We start from the raw sequence: 16,526 nt of genomic DNA, 5'->3' as shown, positions 1-16,526 counted from the left end.
CAGCCAACCAATTCCTACCTGCGGACACGTGTTTCGGGCTTTAGGCCCTCATCAGCACAGGGCTGGAATTGGTTGGCTGTATGGAGTGGGGCTCGGTGAGCAAGCGATACACACATGCTAGCCACCTTAGGGAGAGACCCAAGTTGGGCTAAATGTAGCGGGACGAAAGAGACCGAAAAGCCCTCTACTTAAAGGAAATACATAGTGGATGCTTTCCTGAAACGGAAAGTACTTGCAAGCAGCATAATACAAAGAATAGCTGGTTTACCCAGAATCCTTTGCAGTAGGCGGAGCTATGCAAATCATCTCTTTCCACCCCAGTCTAATCCACAGCGCTTGGAACCGCCAAGCGTGCAATGCTGCGGATTAGTTTCTAAATTTACACAGCCAACCAATTCCTACCTGCGGACACGTGTTTCGGGCTTTAGGCCCTCATCAGCACAGGGCTGGAATTGGTTGGCTGTATGGAGTGGGGCTCGGTGAGCAAGCGATACACACATGCTAGCCACCTTAGGGAGAGACCCAAGTTGGGCTAAATGTAGCGGGACGAAAGAGACCGAAAAGCCCTCTACTTAAAGGAAATACATAGTGGATGCTTTCCTGAAACGGAAAGTACTTGCAAGCAGCATAATACAAAGAATAGCTGGTTTACCCAGAATCCTTTGCAGTAGGCGGAGCTATGCAAATCATCTCTTTCCACCCCAGTCTAATCCACAGCGCTTGGAACCGCCAAGCGTGCAATGCTGCGGATTAGTTTCTAAATTTACACAGCCAACCAATTCCTACCTGCGGACACGTGTTTCGGGCTTTAGGCCCTCATCAGCACAGGGCTGGAATTGGTTGGCTGTATGGAGTGGGGCTCGGTGAGCAAGCGATACACACATGCTAGCCACCTTAGGGAGAGACCCAAGTTGGGCTAAATGTAGCGGGACGAAAGAGACCGAAAAGCCCTCTACTTAAAGGAAATACATAGTGGATGCTTTCCTGAAACGGAAAGTACTTGCAAGCAGCATAATACAAAGAATAGCTGGTTTACCCAGAATCCTTTGCAGTAGGCGGAGCTATGCAAATCATCTCTTTCCACCCCAGTCTAATCCACAGCGCTTGGAACCGCCAAGCGTGCAATGCTGCGGATTAGTTTCTAAATTTACACAGCCAACCAATTCCTACCTGCGGACACGTGTTTCGGGCTTTAGGCCCTCATCAGCACAGGGCTGGAATTGGTTGGCTGTATGGAGTGGGGCTCGGTGAGCAAGCGATACACACATGCTAGCCACCTTAGGGAGAGACCCAAGTTGGGCTAAATGTAGCGGGACGAAAGAGACCGAAAAGCCCTCTACTTAAAGGAAATACATAGTGGATGCTTTCCTGAAACGGAAAGTACTTGCAAGCAGCATAATACAAAGAATAGCTGGTTTACCCAGAATCCTTTGCAGTAGGCGGAGCTATGCAAATCATCTCTTTCCACCCCAGTCTAATCCACAGCGCTTGGAACCGCCAAGCGTGCAATGCTGCGGATTAGTTTCTAAATTTACACAGCCAACCAATTCCTACCTGCGGACACGTGTTTCGGGCTTTAGGCCCTCATCAGCACAGGGCTGGAATTGGTTGGCTGTATGGAGTGGGGCTCGGTGAGCAAGCGATACACACATGCTAGCCACCTTAGGGAGAGACCCAAGTTGGGCTAAATGTAGCGGGACGAAAGAGACCGAAAAGCCCTCTACTTAAAGGAAATACATAGTGGATGCTTTCCTGAAACGGAAAGTACTTGCAAGCAGCATAATACAAAGAATAGCTGGTTTACCCAGAATCCTTTGCAGTAGGCGGAGCTATGCAAATCATCTCTTTCCACCCCAGTCTAATCCACAGCGCTTGGAACCGCCAAGCGTGCAATGCTGCGGATTAGTTTCTAAATTTACACAGCCAACCAATTCCTACCTGCGGACACGTGTTTCGGGCTTTAGGCCCTCATCAGCACAGGGCTGGAATTGGTTGGCTGTATGGAGTGGGGCTCGGTGAGCAAGCGATACACACATGCTAGCCACCTTAGGGAGAGACCCAAGTTGGGCTAAATGTAGCGGGACGAAAGAGACCGAAAAGCCCTCTACTTAAAGGAAATACATAGTGGATGCTTTCCTGAAACGGAAAGTACTTGCAAGCAGCATAATACAAAGAATAGCTGGTTTACCCAGAATCCTTTGCAGTAGGCGGAGCTATGCAAATCATCTCTTTCCACCCCAGTCTAATCCACAGCGCTTGGAACCGCCAAGCGTGCAATGCTGCGGATTAGTTTCTAAATTTACACAGCCAACCAATTCCTACCTGCGGACACGTGTTTCGGGCTTTAGGCCCTCATCAGCACAGGGCTGGAATTGGTTGGCTGTATGGAGTGGGGCTCGGTGAGCAAGCGATACACACATGCTAGCCACCTTAGGGAGAGACCCAAGTTGGGCTAAATGTAGCGGGACGAAAGAGACCGAAAAGCCCTCTACTTAAAGGAAATACATAGTGGATGCTTTCCTGAAACGGAAAGTACTTGCAAGCAGCATAATACAAAGAATAGCTGGTTTACCCAGAATCCTTTGCAGTAGGCGGAGCTATGCAAATCATCTCTTTCCACCCCAGTCTAATCCACAGCGCTTGGAACCGCCAAGCGTGCAATGCTGCGGATTAGTTTCTAAATTTACACAGCCAACCAATTCCTACCTGCGGACACGTGTTTCGGGCTTTAGGCCCTCATCAGCACAGGGCTGGAATTGGTTGGCTGTATGGAGTGGGGCTCGGTGAGCAAGCGATACACACATGCTAGCCACCTTAGGGAGAGACCCAAGTTGGGCTAAATGTAGCGGGACGAAAGAGACCGAAAAGCCCTCTACTTAAAGGAAATGCATAGTGGATGCTTTCCTGAAACGGAAAGTACTTGCAAGCAGCATAATACAAAGAATAGCTGGTTTACCCAGAATCCTTTGCAGTAGGCGGAGCTATGCAAATCATCTCTTTCCACCCCAGTCTAATCCACAGCGCTTGGAACCGCCAAGCGTGCAATGCTGCGGATTAGTTTCTAAATTTACACAGCCAACCAATTCCTACCTGCGGACACGTGTTTCAGGCTTTAGGCCCTCATCAGCACAGGGCTGGAATTGGTTGGCTGTATGGAGTGGGGCTCGGTGAGCAAGTCCCATTATAGTCACATTCAGAGATTTATCACAGGCTCAGCACTGAGGGGGTTAATGTCCCCTGCGCCCAGTAATGGGGAATCTCCAGCACCTACCTCCACCCGCAGAGCCGCACGCCACATATATGGCTGTTCTGTGCGCACAGGACCTGTGATGAGGTCACAGGAGGGGAGGAGTCAGGGGTCACATGATCAGGGGCCTCAGTGTATGCAGGACTCTGCTGTGCTGGTTGTCATGGTGCTGGATGAGGGGAAGTGTATGTGTTGGGTCAAGAGGGGTTTACAAAACATATATATGTATATTAGTTAAAGCATTGGGTATGTGCATTTTCCTATGTGTCTGAGCGTGTGTGTTCCTGGGTGGGGGTGTTTTCCTGGGTGTGTGTGCGTGCGTGCGTGTCTTTTCCTGGGTTTGTTTTCCTGTGTGCGTTTTCGCGCGCGTGTTTGTGTGTGTGTGTGTGTGTGTGTGTTTTCCTGGGTTTGTGTGCTTTCCTTTGTGTGTATGTGTGTTTTCTCAAGTCTGTGACCGTGCATGTGTGCGTATTTTTCTGGTCTTTGAGCATGCATGTGTGCGAGTCACTTTAAAGAAAGGCTATGCAGCCTATTTGAAGTATATCCCCTGACAGAACATCAAAAGGTGAACATTCTAACTGGTCAATTAATTGGCGCAGCACAAAGAGAAGTGAAACCCTGGCCAGATAATGAAAAAAGAACTGTTAAGCAGATATTTGCCAAACTTAAAAATACTTTTGACACCCGCACCGCTGCAGAAATCAAAATGAGGTTTTTCGGGTGCAAACAAAGAACACAGGATAGCATACGGGACTATGCCCTTAATCTCCAGGAGGCACTACGGGCCATTAAACAGGTTGACCTTAAGAACATGCAGGAAGGAGACAAGCTATTAAAGGAGCAGTTCATTGGGGGACTCCTGCCCAGCACCCACAGGACAAAGCTGCGCATCCTGGCCTTGCAAAACCCTGACCTGGACGTTGCCCAATTTCAAGACAGGGCCATCCGGGTGCTGCATGAATCACCGCCCAGCCGCACAGTGCCCCCTAGGCATCCAGCAATGTTACCACTAGGAGGTGGCACCCTGTGATCAGGTCCCCATCGAGGCCGACGCACAGATCCTGGATGATGATCCCTCAACAGAACTGCGCCTAAAGGTCCAGGAACTGACTAAAAGCGTAGCTGCATTAGTCAGAACCGTGCAGTCCCTGCAGGAATCCCCAAAGGGAAAAATCCAACTGGCTTCCAGTCCAGATGACGTCCCCTGGTGACGATAGAAGAGGATCCCACCAATCAGAGAACGAGACAACGACCGCTGTCATCAGGATGGACGACCCATTTGCCGCCACTGTAACCAGGCGGGACACATCGCAAGGTTCTGCCATTTAAAGGGGCGACCCCTGGGGCAGAGGGCCAACCCCAAGGAATAGAACGACCAGGCCCACAAAACTGGTGAGTCAAGTATGTCGGAGGACGACCGGTCCTCCCCATTGTGATCGACCGGCTCTCAGGTGACGACTATGACTTACATTCTCTACAAACGGTATTGGGCTGACTATAATATCACCCATGGCCCAAATAGTGATTTGACAATAGTAACCAGCAATGGTCAGTCTTTACCACAGGTGGGGTACAAGGAGGTAACCATTAAAGTAGAATTGAAGGCCCAAGGACTGGTGATTGTCGTTATTGACCGACCTGAATGTAACCCCATGGTGACCTTAGGTACTAATGTCATAAAAAACTGTCTTGCCAAGGTTATTGTCTTGTTACAACAGGTGGACGAAACTGCTGGTTCCAGTGAGCAACGTGTCCTGCAAAAAGAAATCAGGGCCCTGATGCAGAGACAACAGGTACAATTGTCTGGTGGAGAAGTTGGCCGTGTCACAGTGAGTGATCCCATCCCAATTGCAATACCCCACAGGAGTGAAATGTTAATATGGTGTTGGGCAGCAATAGGCCTCAGAGGTAAAGACTACCAGGCCCTGGTAGAACATGTGTATTCAGATAGTAGGCCCACCATTCCGACAGCCAGAGGGGTGGTTGATGTCTGCATGGGGAGGGTACCAGTATGTGTCATTAACTGTGGAGAGAAAGAGGTCCACTTACCCAGATATGCCACACTTGCTAAACTGTTTACTGTTAATGATAATGCAATAAAAGCAACAGAACCCTTGGCCCCGTCCGACCAGGCAGAGGACAATGGCTCTGCAGGACAGTTGGAGGAATGGTACCAGAAGTTACATGTGGGCACTGACTCTGCCCCTTCACACCAAAAACAGGGGCTTACCGGGTGGTCCATGAGTATTAGCGGGTATTCAGCAAACACCCACTAGATTTTGGGCAGGTAAAAGGGGTTTAACATCATATCCCCACTGGAGGTCATCCGCCCATTAAAGAGAGGTACCGGCCTGTACCTTCAGCTCACTACCAATGTGCCAAGAGTATGTTACGAGAGATGAAGGAGGCTGGGGTAATCAGAGACAGTTGTAGGATGGTACAATGGTGATGTGTATTGATTACAGGCAGATAAACCGCATGACACACAAGAATGCATACCCATTGCCCAGAATCGAAGAGTCATTAGCTGCTTTAAAATCTGCTAACTATTTCTCCACCTTAGATCTTACTAGTGAGTATTGGCATATTCCCGTGGCAGAGGCAAATAAGGAAAAGACAGCCTTCACGACACCGATGGGCCTCTCCGAATTCAACTACATGCCATTCGGGGTTTGCACTGCATCAGGGACATTTCAGAAGATGATGGAGTGCTGTCTCGGGTACAAGAATTTAGAAACCGTCCTATTGTACCTGGATGATGTAAACATCTTCTCCAAGACATATGATGCACCTGAAGCACCTGGCCGAGGTGTTTGAAGCTCTGTCTAACTTTGGCCTGAAGGTATAGCCGTCCCATGTGCCACCTGTTAAAGCCTAAAGTACAGTACCTGGGCCATGTGGTAAGTGCTGAAGGAGTGGCACCAGACCCTGACAAGGTCACCGTGATCACTGACTGGTCAAAACTCAGCAACATCCATGAAGTCCGGCAGTTCTTTGGGTTGGTAGGCTACTATCGAAGGTTCATTAAGGACTAACATAGCCGCACCCCTGCAAGACCTATTAGTGGGGCAATCTAAGAAGACCAAGAGCAAGGGTCCTCCATTTGAGTGGAACAGGCTGGAAGGATCCTTCATTCGGTTGAAGTTGGCTCTTACGGGAGATGAGGTACTGGCTTACCCTGACTATGACCAACCGTTTGTGCTCTACAAAGATGCCAGCAACGTGGGATTGGGAGCAGTGTTGTCCCAGGTGCAGAAAGGCAAAGAAAAAGTAATTGCCTACGTCAGCAGGAAGCTTTGTCCCACTGAAAGGAACTCCGAAAACTACAGCTCCTTCAAGCTGGAGTTTCTAGCTATAGTCTGGGCAGTAATAGAGTGGTTCAAACACTACTTGGCCTCAGCAAGATACACTGTTTTCACGGACAACAATCCGCTGACCCACCTGGAAACGGCAAAACTAGGTGCATTGGAGCAACGATGGATGGCCTGTTTGTCCAACTACGAATTCACCATCAAGTACCCTACAGGGCACAAGAATGTAAATGCCGATGAGCTGTTCAGGGTGCCCCATTTACCAGAAGTGGGAGAAGATCCGGAGGCACTTGAAGAGATTGAGTTAATAGCTTTCCATTGCCCCGGGACGACTCAGTACTCTCATAATGTGAAGAACAAGGGCAAAGACAGGCGAGAAGCCACGCTGAACCCATTGCTTCAGCATGGATGGGCAGAGGCGCAGGATAGCGACCCAGCAGCCCATATGGTTAAAGAGCTGCTGACACAGGCTGATTCACACCCTGGTCCAGATGCTCCACAAGAGACTCAGCACTTGTGGAAGGAGAAGAGCAAATTGTTTCTCTACAATGGCAATCAGTGTTGCAGCAATATCGATCCACGCACTCACGAGCTGGTCTGGCAGGTGGTAGTCCCGAGACAAGATACGCCAATGGTCTTGGAAGAGTACCACGATGGAGCAGGAAACTTCGGATGGAAGAAGTTAGAGATCTTACTTCGTAGGAAGTTCTATTGGATTGGCATGAGAAGAGACATTGAAAAGTGGTGCCGAGAGTGTGGCCCATGCAACCTGCACAGAAAGGACCGTGATAGCCAAAGGGCTCCCCTACAGCCCATAGTCACCAAACAGCCACTTGATTTGGTCGCTCTGGATCATGTGAAGCTAACCCCAACCGGTCAGGCTATGTCTATGCTTTGACCATAGTGGACCACTACTCCAGATTCCTGGTAGTTGTGCCTGTCAGGGACCAGACAGCGAAGACGGCAGCCAAGGCATTCCAACAACACTTTTGTCGACCGCATGATTACCATGAAAAGGTACTCACCGACTCAGCCTTTGAAGCAGAAGTGGAGTTCTGTAACCTGTACGTTAGCAAGAAAATCAGAACAACGCCGTACCACCCACAAACAAATGGCATGTGTGAGAAGATGAACCAGGTGGTAATCGACCTGTTGAAGACCTTGCCTTTGGAAGAAAGAAACCTGTGGCCAGAGAGTTGCTGGACTTGGTAGATCTGTACAATTATATTCTGGTAAATTCCACCAACTGCACTCCAGCTTACCTAATGAGAGGAAGACCTAGCAAATTACCTGTTGACCTTGATATGGGAGTCCTAACACCAGAAACAACTTCACCAGATGCAGATTGGAATACTGAGCGACAGCAGAAATACCGCCAAGTACAATAATGTGTGGAAAGAAGCTTGTCTCAGGCAAGATAAAGACCAGAAACAAACTATAATCAACGTGCCCCTGCAACTCCATTGCCACCAGGTGAACAAGTTCTAAAGCGGAAAAGGAGAATGCACACACTTGATGACCAGTGGGAAGCAGAACCGTATACCATTCTACCCTCGAACTTCGATAACACTAGTCTCATAAGCAAAGATGGAGGAGAAACCTCGACTGCGGTATCAAGGGATCATCTTAAAGTGTGCCCTGTGAAACTGAGAGAAAAGGAGAAAGACATAGGTACTTCTCAACCCACTGAATAAGAAGAAAACAAAATCCACCCCCTGCTATCGGTGAATCTGTCATGCCCACAGTGAGTAGAAGTAGCCCCACGAGATCAAGTATACCTGTGCTATGTAGAATCACTAGAAGTGTAGCCACAAGAGAGTGCACTACACCACTGGTAGCAAGAAAAGTGAATCCGGTAAAGGTCACTATCTATCCCTGTACTGCGTAGGTCCACCCGTAGTACCAGAGGTCAGATACCAGCCCGTTACAGGGACTAAAAATGTAAAATATCAATCGTTGTTACCTGGTTTAAAATGTTTGCTTTTGATTATGAAGATTTCAAATAGACAATAAGGTAATGGACGGGGAATTGCCCAAAAACTTAACTGTAAATAGTTGACACCTTCAAGGTGCACCTTTGGTTCTACTCACATTGCCAGCGTGGGTAGGGCCTTGTTTGCTTCCTAAGACCGAAAAAAAACCCGTCTGGTGTGGCTGAAGACCAGGTCTGGATACTATGCCTTGTAGCCCGCCCAAGGGCCTACGTTGGGGGTTTATGACTGGTTCCCCGCTTCGGTACTGTTGGTAATGAACAAAGACACCCTGGTATAAGACCAGTCGTACTCCTATAAAAAAGTTTTGCAATGTTTTAAGAGTGCCTCCCTTAATGGAAGAAAAAGTTTATACCTGTTTACCCCGCTTAAATGCCTTTTTCAAATGTTTTGCACAATCTAACCTGTACTGTTTAGGTTTTTTTTCCCAGTCCGGGAGTACTGTATTTAACGGTGGGGGGGGGGGGGGAGGGGAGAATGTGGCACCCCAGGAGTTCAGGTACCACAGTGGTATTGCCTTCCTCTTGGGGAGGGTGATGCCATGCCTGGAAATAAGGAGAGTCCCTTTGGCAGGTAAGCTGTACATTCAACACATTCTGTCTCCAGGCCAGAAGGGGGAGCTCTGAACCCGGTTTTAGGGGAGCTTACCTTGATATACATTCTGGTCTGGAGGAGGAGTTAGTTAGTCTGGTGCAGACAAGGAACAGTGAAGGAGCACAGGAGAAATAAGGAGCTGGAGGAGAGCTGCAAGCCGGCTCCCTCTAAGCTAGAGCATAGAAACCGGGCACAGGGAGCCTGAGGCTGTGTGGAACTACAAGTCCCACGGCAGAACCGGAGGACAGGAAATTTGAAGTGACTTGTCCACATTACACCTGAGGTACAGCAATATCTAGATACAGGAGTCACAGTGTATACAGACCCCCAGGAACGGCTCAAGTTGCCTACCATGCAGGAACTGTCCCATGACAGAGAGTAAAAGAGGACCTTGCCAGAAAGCCGCAGGCAGCAAGGAACTATTATTCAGCGCATAGTGGAAGGCTCCCAATCTGACCTGGCAAAGGGGATTCTCCTCGCTTACTGGCTGCCTGGACTCCACTGTCACCTGTTGCTGGTAACCTGCACTGTGTCCTCCGTTTATTTTGTCACCACACCATGCCTGCCAACCACACTGGGAGCCCTGGGGACCCAGCTTCACCTGTGGGAAGCAACACCATCTTTGCTGCTAAACCATCGCCCCCAGAGGACCCCTTTAAGCAGCAGTCACCTCTGACTGAGAACAACAGGTGGCGTCACAAACTTTTACCACTCTACCAATCCCTTTAAAGACTGTTCCCCTCTTATTGGGTGCCCAGGGCCATGGACCGGGTCACAGCCACCGTGACATCCCCTTAAAGTACCGGACCCAGTACCAAGTACCCCTAGGCCCTGGTGGGCATTCCATAAGTGTCCTTCTAACAGAAAAGGATGAACTTAGTTGACCACTGGCCACAAAGACTAGGTAAGCTCCTGTGCTGAAGAGCTGTTTATTCGGACACTTTAGTTATAGATGCAGTGTTGTATTCAGCTGCAGGACATGACTGTGCACCGATTGTTCTTAGAATGACGCTTAACAAACGCCTCTGACTTCTTTAATTGAGGAGTTCCTTGTATCCATAGGATCTGTTTTTCCTGGATTATTTTCCTCAATCACAACATTCACAGTATAATTTCACCATCATTGTATGTAATAAATGTTCAAAGTCGACCAGATCACTTTATGCTCCCATTATACTGTAGATTCACATTGCAAACATCCACAGAAGAGTGATCACTGGATTTCCTGCTGCACTCTGGAGTCACTGGTCACATTTCTATTCACAAATGTTTCTATTAAAAAAGTTTCATTGTCTCTAATAAATCGACTGTACAGTGTATAATACTGGTGGATAAAACAAGACTGAGGACTGGGAAGCATGGTCACAACCGGGCACATGCGGGTGGGTGCCCAGCTGATGCCAACACAATCTTCAACTGCATGTGCTATGGCTTCCAGTACCATCTGTATGCTGATGACACTCAGATCTACCTCTCTCGCCCAGATGTCACCTCTCTGCTCTCCAGAATCCCAGAGTGTCTATCAGCCATATCCTCCTTCTTCTCCTCTCACTTCATCAAGCTCAATGTGGACAAATCTGAACTAATTATCTTTCCTCCATCTCGCAAATCTTCCCTAACTGATCTGTCTATCATAATAAATTAATTCATACTCTTCCTTGTCCCGGTAATCCGCAGCCTCAGAGTAACCCTTGACTCTACCCTGTCATTTAAACCGCACATTTAAGCTCTCGCCACCTCCTGTCGCCCTCAGCTCAAAAATATTTCCAGAATCCATCCTTTCCTCAACCCTCACTCTACCAAAATACTTGTGCATGCCCTAATCATCTCCCACCTCATCTACTGCAACATCCTCCTCTGTGGCCTACCTTCTAACACTCTCGCACCCAACAGTCCATCCTTAACTCTGCTGCCCGACTAATTAATCTCTCTCCTCTCTACACTCCTGCTTCCCCTCTTTGTAAATCCCTTCACTGGCTCCCAATTTCCCAGCATATCTAGTTTAAACTACTAACACTGATCTACAAAGCCATCCATAAACTTTCTCCTCCGTATATTTCCAAACTAATCTCTCTATATCTTCCCTCACATTATCTCTGGTCCTCCCAAGACCTCCTTCTCTCCTCCACGCTTATTCCCTCCTCACCCAATCGCCTCCAAGACTTCTCCCAAATATCCCCCATCCTCTTGGAATTCTGTGCCCCAACACGTCCTGTTATCCACCACATTTGGATCCTTCAAACGGAACCTGAAAACCCATCTTTTCAAAAAAGCTTACAACCTGCAATGACCACGCGACCACCTCAACACTATCGATGCTACTGCAATCCGTGGACACATATTCAGCTGAAGTGTATTGCGGCTAAGAGACCCCATCAGGTCAGTATGCGACAATATACACTGCCGCCCAATCAGAGGCAAGCAGCTGACATCGGCGTGCACATGACTGGTGGCGCATGGCAGTCTTGTCATGCGGTCCCATAGCTGAAACGCTGAAATCAGATGTCAGTTTCTGAGGAGATCACCGTGCGGCAGGGGAGTGTAGGGAAGGATGGGGATATGTATACCAGGATGGGGGCCAGAATGAGGGAGATATACAGGGTGATTATGAAAGATTCATCTGGTTTTTCCTTCATATTACTGCAAAGATATGTTTCATCCGTTTGAAAAAATAAGTTATCGAAAGGTCACATCTGAGAGTTTGAGACTCTATTGTGACTCAGGGCAGGGCAGCATCAGATCCAAAAAATTTCGACTATGCAACAGAATAGGCCCCCAAGTCTCCTGATCTGACAGTGTGTGACTTCTTCCTTTGGGGGCATGTCAAAGACATTGATTATGTGCTGCCTTTATCAGCAACACTGGATGATTTCTGAGATCTCATTAGTGCCGCTCTAATGACCATCGACGGGGACATGGTGCAGCGTGTTTGGGTAGAACTGGATTAATGCATTGATGTGTGTCATGTAGCAAAAGGAGGACACATACAACATTTATAAACATCATGTGCTAAACTTGGAGAGTTTATGTTCATTATCATGTGCAATTCACCATTGTGCATGTAATACATTTTGAAACCCGATGAATCTTTTATAATCACCTTGTATATAATACCAGGATGGGGCAAAGGATAAGGGTCATATATACCAGGATGGGCCAGGATGAGGGACATATATACCAGGATGAGTTGGGGGCCTGCTCCAAATCTTGCACCAGGGCCCATCAGACTCTAGTTACACCACCGCTGTGGAAGACTATATGGGACATTCCCTCAATCTACCTGATGATCATGAGGAACATTGGGATCTTCTTGTTTACAGTCCTGTGGAGGAAGAGGATGGGGACATCTCTCTGGTGTTGTCCTCGCACTGGATAGAACTGGAGGAAACACATACAACGACTGAATTCATTCTTTATATGCAGATAATTATAGGCCGTGTGTATTTAGTCCTGTCTGTTACCTGGTGATGTGAGGGGCTGGGGAACCTCCATCATGACGTCCTTGTACAGATCTTTGTGTCCTTCTAAATACTCCCACTCCTCCATGGAGAAATAGACGGTGACATCCTGACACCTTATAGGAACCTGACACATACAATGATACCGTCATCCCTTGATCCCTCCATAGCATTACTGTATAATGTCCCAGCATTCCCAGCAGTGTCACCTCTCCAGTCAGCAGCTCAATCATCTTGTAGGTGAGTTCTAGGATCTTCTGGGCATTGATGTCCTCACGTATCAGAGGGTGAGGTGGGGGCCCTGTGATTGGGCTCAGGGGTCTTCCCCATCCCTCAGACACAGGGTCCTGACAGCGCTCACTAGAGGTCTTCTTCACTACTGTGTAATCCTGGTTATGGAGAGACACATTAATAAACCTCACTACAGACATTTCCAGAGTCCTCACCTCTCCAGTTCTGTCCGTCTGTTATTCCCATAGATAAGAATGATGTAATGTGACGTCATCAGAATCTCTCACCTCTCCAGTAAGCCGGAAGAGGATCTCTAGGGTGAGGTGTAATATCCTCTCCGCCATCTTGTCCCTGTCCCTATCCATCCTTGTAGGGTCACTCAGGAGAATTCTCTTATACAGAAGATCTCCACTGAGAGGATCCGATATTGTAGGGACCTGAATGGGGAGAAGATGACGATGTAACATCATAAAGATCCCACGTAAAAAATCTCCGAAGCTGTTACCGGCTTCACATGATCACTACATCCAGTCATGGCCCCGTCCTGCCCCCGGTATAACACACAGTCCCGTTATAGAAAAATATTTAGAATTGAGAGTCCTCAGTGGTTGATACCTTTTAATGGCTAACTGAAAAGATGGTAACAAATTGCAAGCTTTCGAGACTACACAGATCTCTTCATCAGGCATAGACTAAAAGAAATTCTTAAGAATCACATATTTATGCACAACATAGCACAGAAAAAAAGGGAAAAACCATGGATAAGACAGGTGACATGAAGCAAAATTACCATGAGTGATAAACAGTTAAGTCTATAAATGTTGGACCAGTTCTTAGATAAGGAATGTTTTATTGTCCACTGATTGGGGTCTGGTTCTGTTGTGATGACCCCTCATAGTCTGAGGGGCAAGTTCATTAGTTGATGTAAAAAGACATACCGTATATACTTGAGTATAAGCCGAGATTTTCAGCCCAAATTTTTGGGCTGAAGGTGCCCCTCTCGGTTTATACTCGAGTCACGGTGGGCGGCAGGGTCGGCGGGTGAGGGGGAGAGGGCGCTGAGGCATACTTACCTAGTCCCAGCGGTCCTGACGCTCCCCCTGCAGTCCCACGGTCTCCGGGTGCCGCAGCTCTTCCCCTGTTCAGCGGTCACGTGGGACCGCTCATTAAACTTATGAATATGGACTCCACTCCCATAGGGGTGGAGCCGCATATTCATTTCTCTAATGAGCGGTAACGGTGACCGCTGATAGAGGAAGAGGCTGCGGCACCCGGAGACCAGCTGTCCGGGAGAAGGAGCGGGACGCCGGGAGCAGGTAAGTATTTTATATTCACCTGTCCACGTTCCACCCGCCGGGCGCCGCTCTGTCTTTGCGTCCTCTTGCTCTGACTGTTCAGGTCAGAGGGCGCGATGACGTATAGTGTGCGCGCCGCCCTCTGCCTGATCAGTCAGTGCAGAGAGACGCCGGGACGGGACGCTGAGGAGCTGCAAGAGAGGTGAGTATGGCATTTTTTTTTTATTATTGCAGCAGCAGCAGCAGCAATGGCACAGCTTTCTATGGTACATCAATGGGGCAATAATGAACGGTGCAGAGCACTTCTGGGGGAAAATGTGTGTAAATGGGTTAGTAACTGGCTTAGTGATAGAAAGCAGAGGGTGGTTATAAATGGTATAGTCTCTAACTGGGTCGCTGTGACCAGTGGGGTACCGCAGGGGTCAGTATTGGGACCTGTTCTCTTCAACATATTCATTAATGATCTGGTAGAAGGTTTACACAGTAAAATATCGATATTTGCAGATGATACAAAACTATGTAAAGCAGTTAATACAAGAGAAGATAGTATTCTGCTACAGATGGATCTGGATAAGTTGGAAACTTGGGCTGAAAGGTGGCAGATGAGGTTTAACAATGATAAATGTAAGGTTATACACATGGGAAGAGGGAATCAATATCACCATTACACACTGAACGGGAAACCACTGGGTAAATCTGACAGGGAGAAGGACTTGGGGATCCTAGTTAATGATAAACTTACCTGGAGCAGCCAGTGCCAGGCAGCAGCTGCCAAGGCAAACAGGATCATGGGGTGCATTAAAAGAGGTCTGGATACACATGATGAGAGCATTATACTGCCTCTGTACAAATCCCTAGTTAGACCGCACATGGAGTACTGTGTCCAGTTTTGGGCACCGGTGCTCAGGAAGGATATAATGGAACTAGAGAGAGTACAAAGGAGGGCAACAAAATTAATAAAGGGGATGGGAGAACTACAATACCCAGATAGATTAGCGAAATTAGGATTATTTAGTCTAGAAAAAAGACGACTGAGGGGCGATCTAATAACCATGTATAAGTATATAAGGGGACAATACAAATATCTCGCTGAGGATCTGTTTATACCAAGGAAGGTGACTGGCACAAGGGGGCATTCTTTGCGTCTGGAGGAGAGAAGGTTTTTCCACCAACATAGAAGAGGATTCTTTACTGTTAGGGCAGTGAGAATCTGGAATTGCTTGCCTGAGGAGGTGGTGATGGCGAACTCAGTCGAGGGGTTCAAGAGAGGCCTGGATGTCTTCCTGGAGCAGAACAATATTGTATCATACAATTATTAGGTTCTGTAGAAGGACGTAGATCTGGGTATTTATTATGATGGAATATAGGCTGAACTGGATGGACAAATGTCTTTTTTCGGCCTTACTAACTATGTTACTATGTTACTATGTTACTATATGGCACAGCTATGGGGCAATAATGAACGGTGCAGAGCACTATATGGTACATCAATGGGGCAATAATGAACGGTGCAGAGCACTATATGGCACAGCTATGGGGCAATAATGAACGGTGCAGAGCACTATATGGCACAGCTATATATGCACTATATGGCACAGCTATGGGGCAATAATGAACGGTGCAGAGCACTATATGGCACAGCTATGGGGCAATAATTATTGCTATGGGGCAATAATGTACCACTATATGGTACATCAATGGGGCAATAATGAACGGTGCAGAGCACTATATGGCACAGCTATGGGGCAATAATGAACGGTGCAGAGCACTATATGGCACAGCTATGGGGCAATAATGAACGGTGCAGAGCACTATATGGCACAGCTATGGGGCAATAATGAACGGTGCAGAGCACTATATGGCACAGCTATATATGCACTATATGGCACAGCTATGGGGCAATAATGAACGGTGCAGAGCACTATATGGCACAGCTATGGGGCAATAATTATTGCTATGGGGCAATAATGTAATTATTGCTATGGGGCAATAATGTACCACTATATGGTACATCAATGGGGCAATAATGAACGGTGCAGAGCACTATATGGCACAGCTATGGGGCAATAATGAACGGTGCAGAGCACTATATGGCACAGCTATGGGGCAATAATGAACGGTGCAGAGCACTATATGGCACAATTATGGGGCCTGATTACATTACAGTCCAGGAACACAGGCCCTTGAATGGACACGCTGTTACAAACATCTGCTAGGTGCATGATTGCTCTCCATTGGAAACTGTCCAACCCACCTTTCTATAAAAGATTTGTTCATCACAAAAATGACAAATCTGCTGAATGCAAGGATGGACTGTTTTGAGCCTATTTGGGCTTTCTGGGATTATTTCTGGGAACAATTTAACAATTAAGTTCTCCATGCTTATTGATTTCACTCTC

General features: G+C 47.6%; 1 protein-coding gene across 1 annotated transcript in view; it reads right to left on the bottom strand.

Annotated features, from left to right (window-relative positions):
• The window catches only part of LOC138664063 (zinc finger protein 665-like), a 41,612-nt gene extending 38,287 nt beyond the window's left edge, over positions 1–3,325 (bottom strand). The window contains exon 1 of the mRNA XM_069750481.1: positions 3,272–3,325. Within this exon, the coding sequence (XP_069606582.1) occupies positions 3,272–3,298 (27 nt within the window). The 5' untranslated portion in view covers positions 3,299–3,325. The remainder of the gene's footprint in view (positions 1–3,271) is intronic.
• Positions 3,326–16,526: the final 13,201 nt, after the last annotated feature.

This window comes from Ranitomeya imitator, chromosome 2 (assembly GCF_032444005.1).
Source record: "Ranitomeya imitator isolate aRanImi1 chromosome 2, aRanImi1.pri, whole genome shotgun sequence".
In the NCBI taxonomy this organism is placed as follows: Eukaryota; Metazoa; Chordata; class Amphibia; order Anura; family Dendrobatidae; genus Ranitomeya; species Ranitomeya imitator.
Note: the sequence above shows the minus strand (reverse complement) of the source record. Positions and strands in the feature narration are given on the sequence as shown.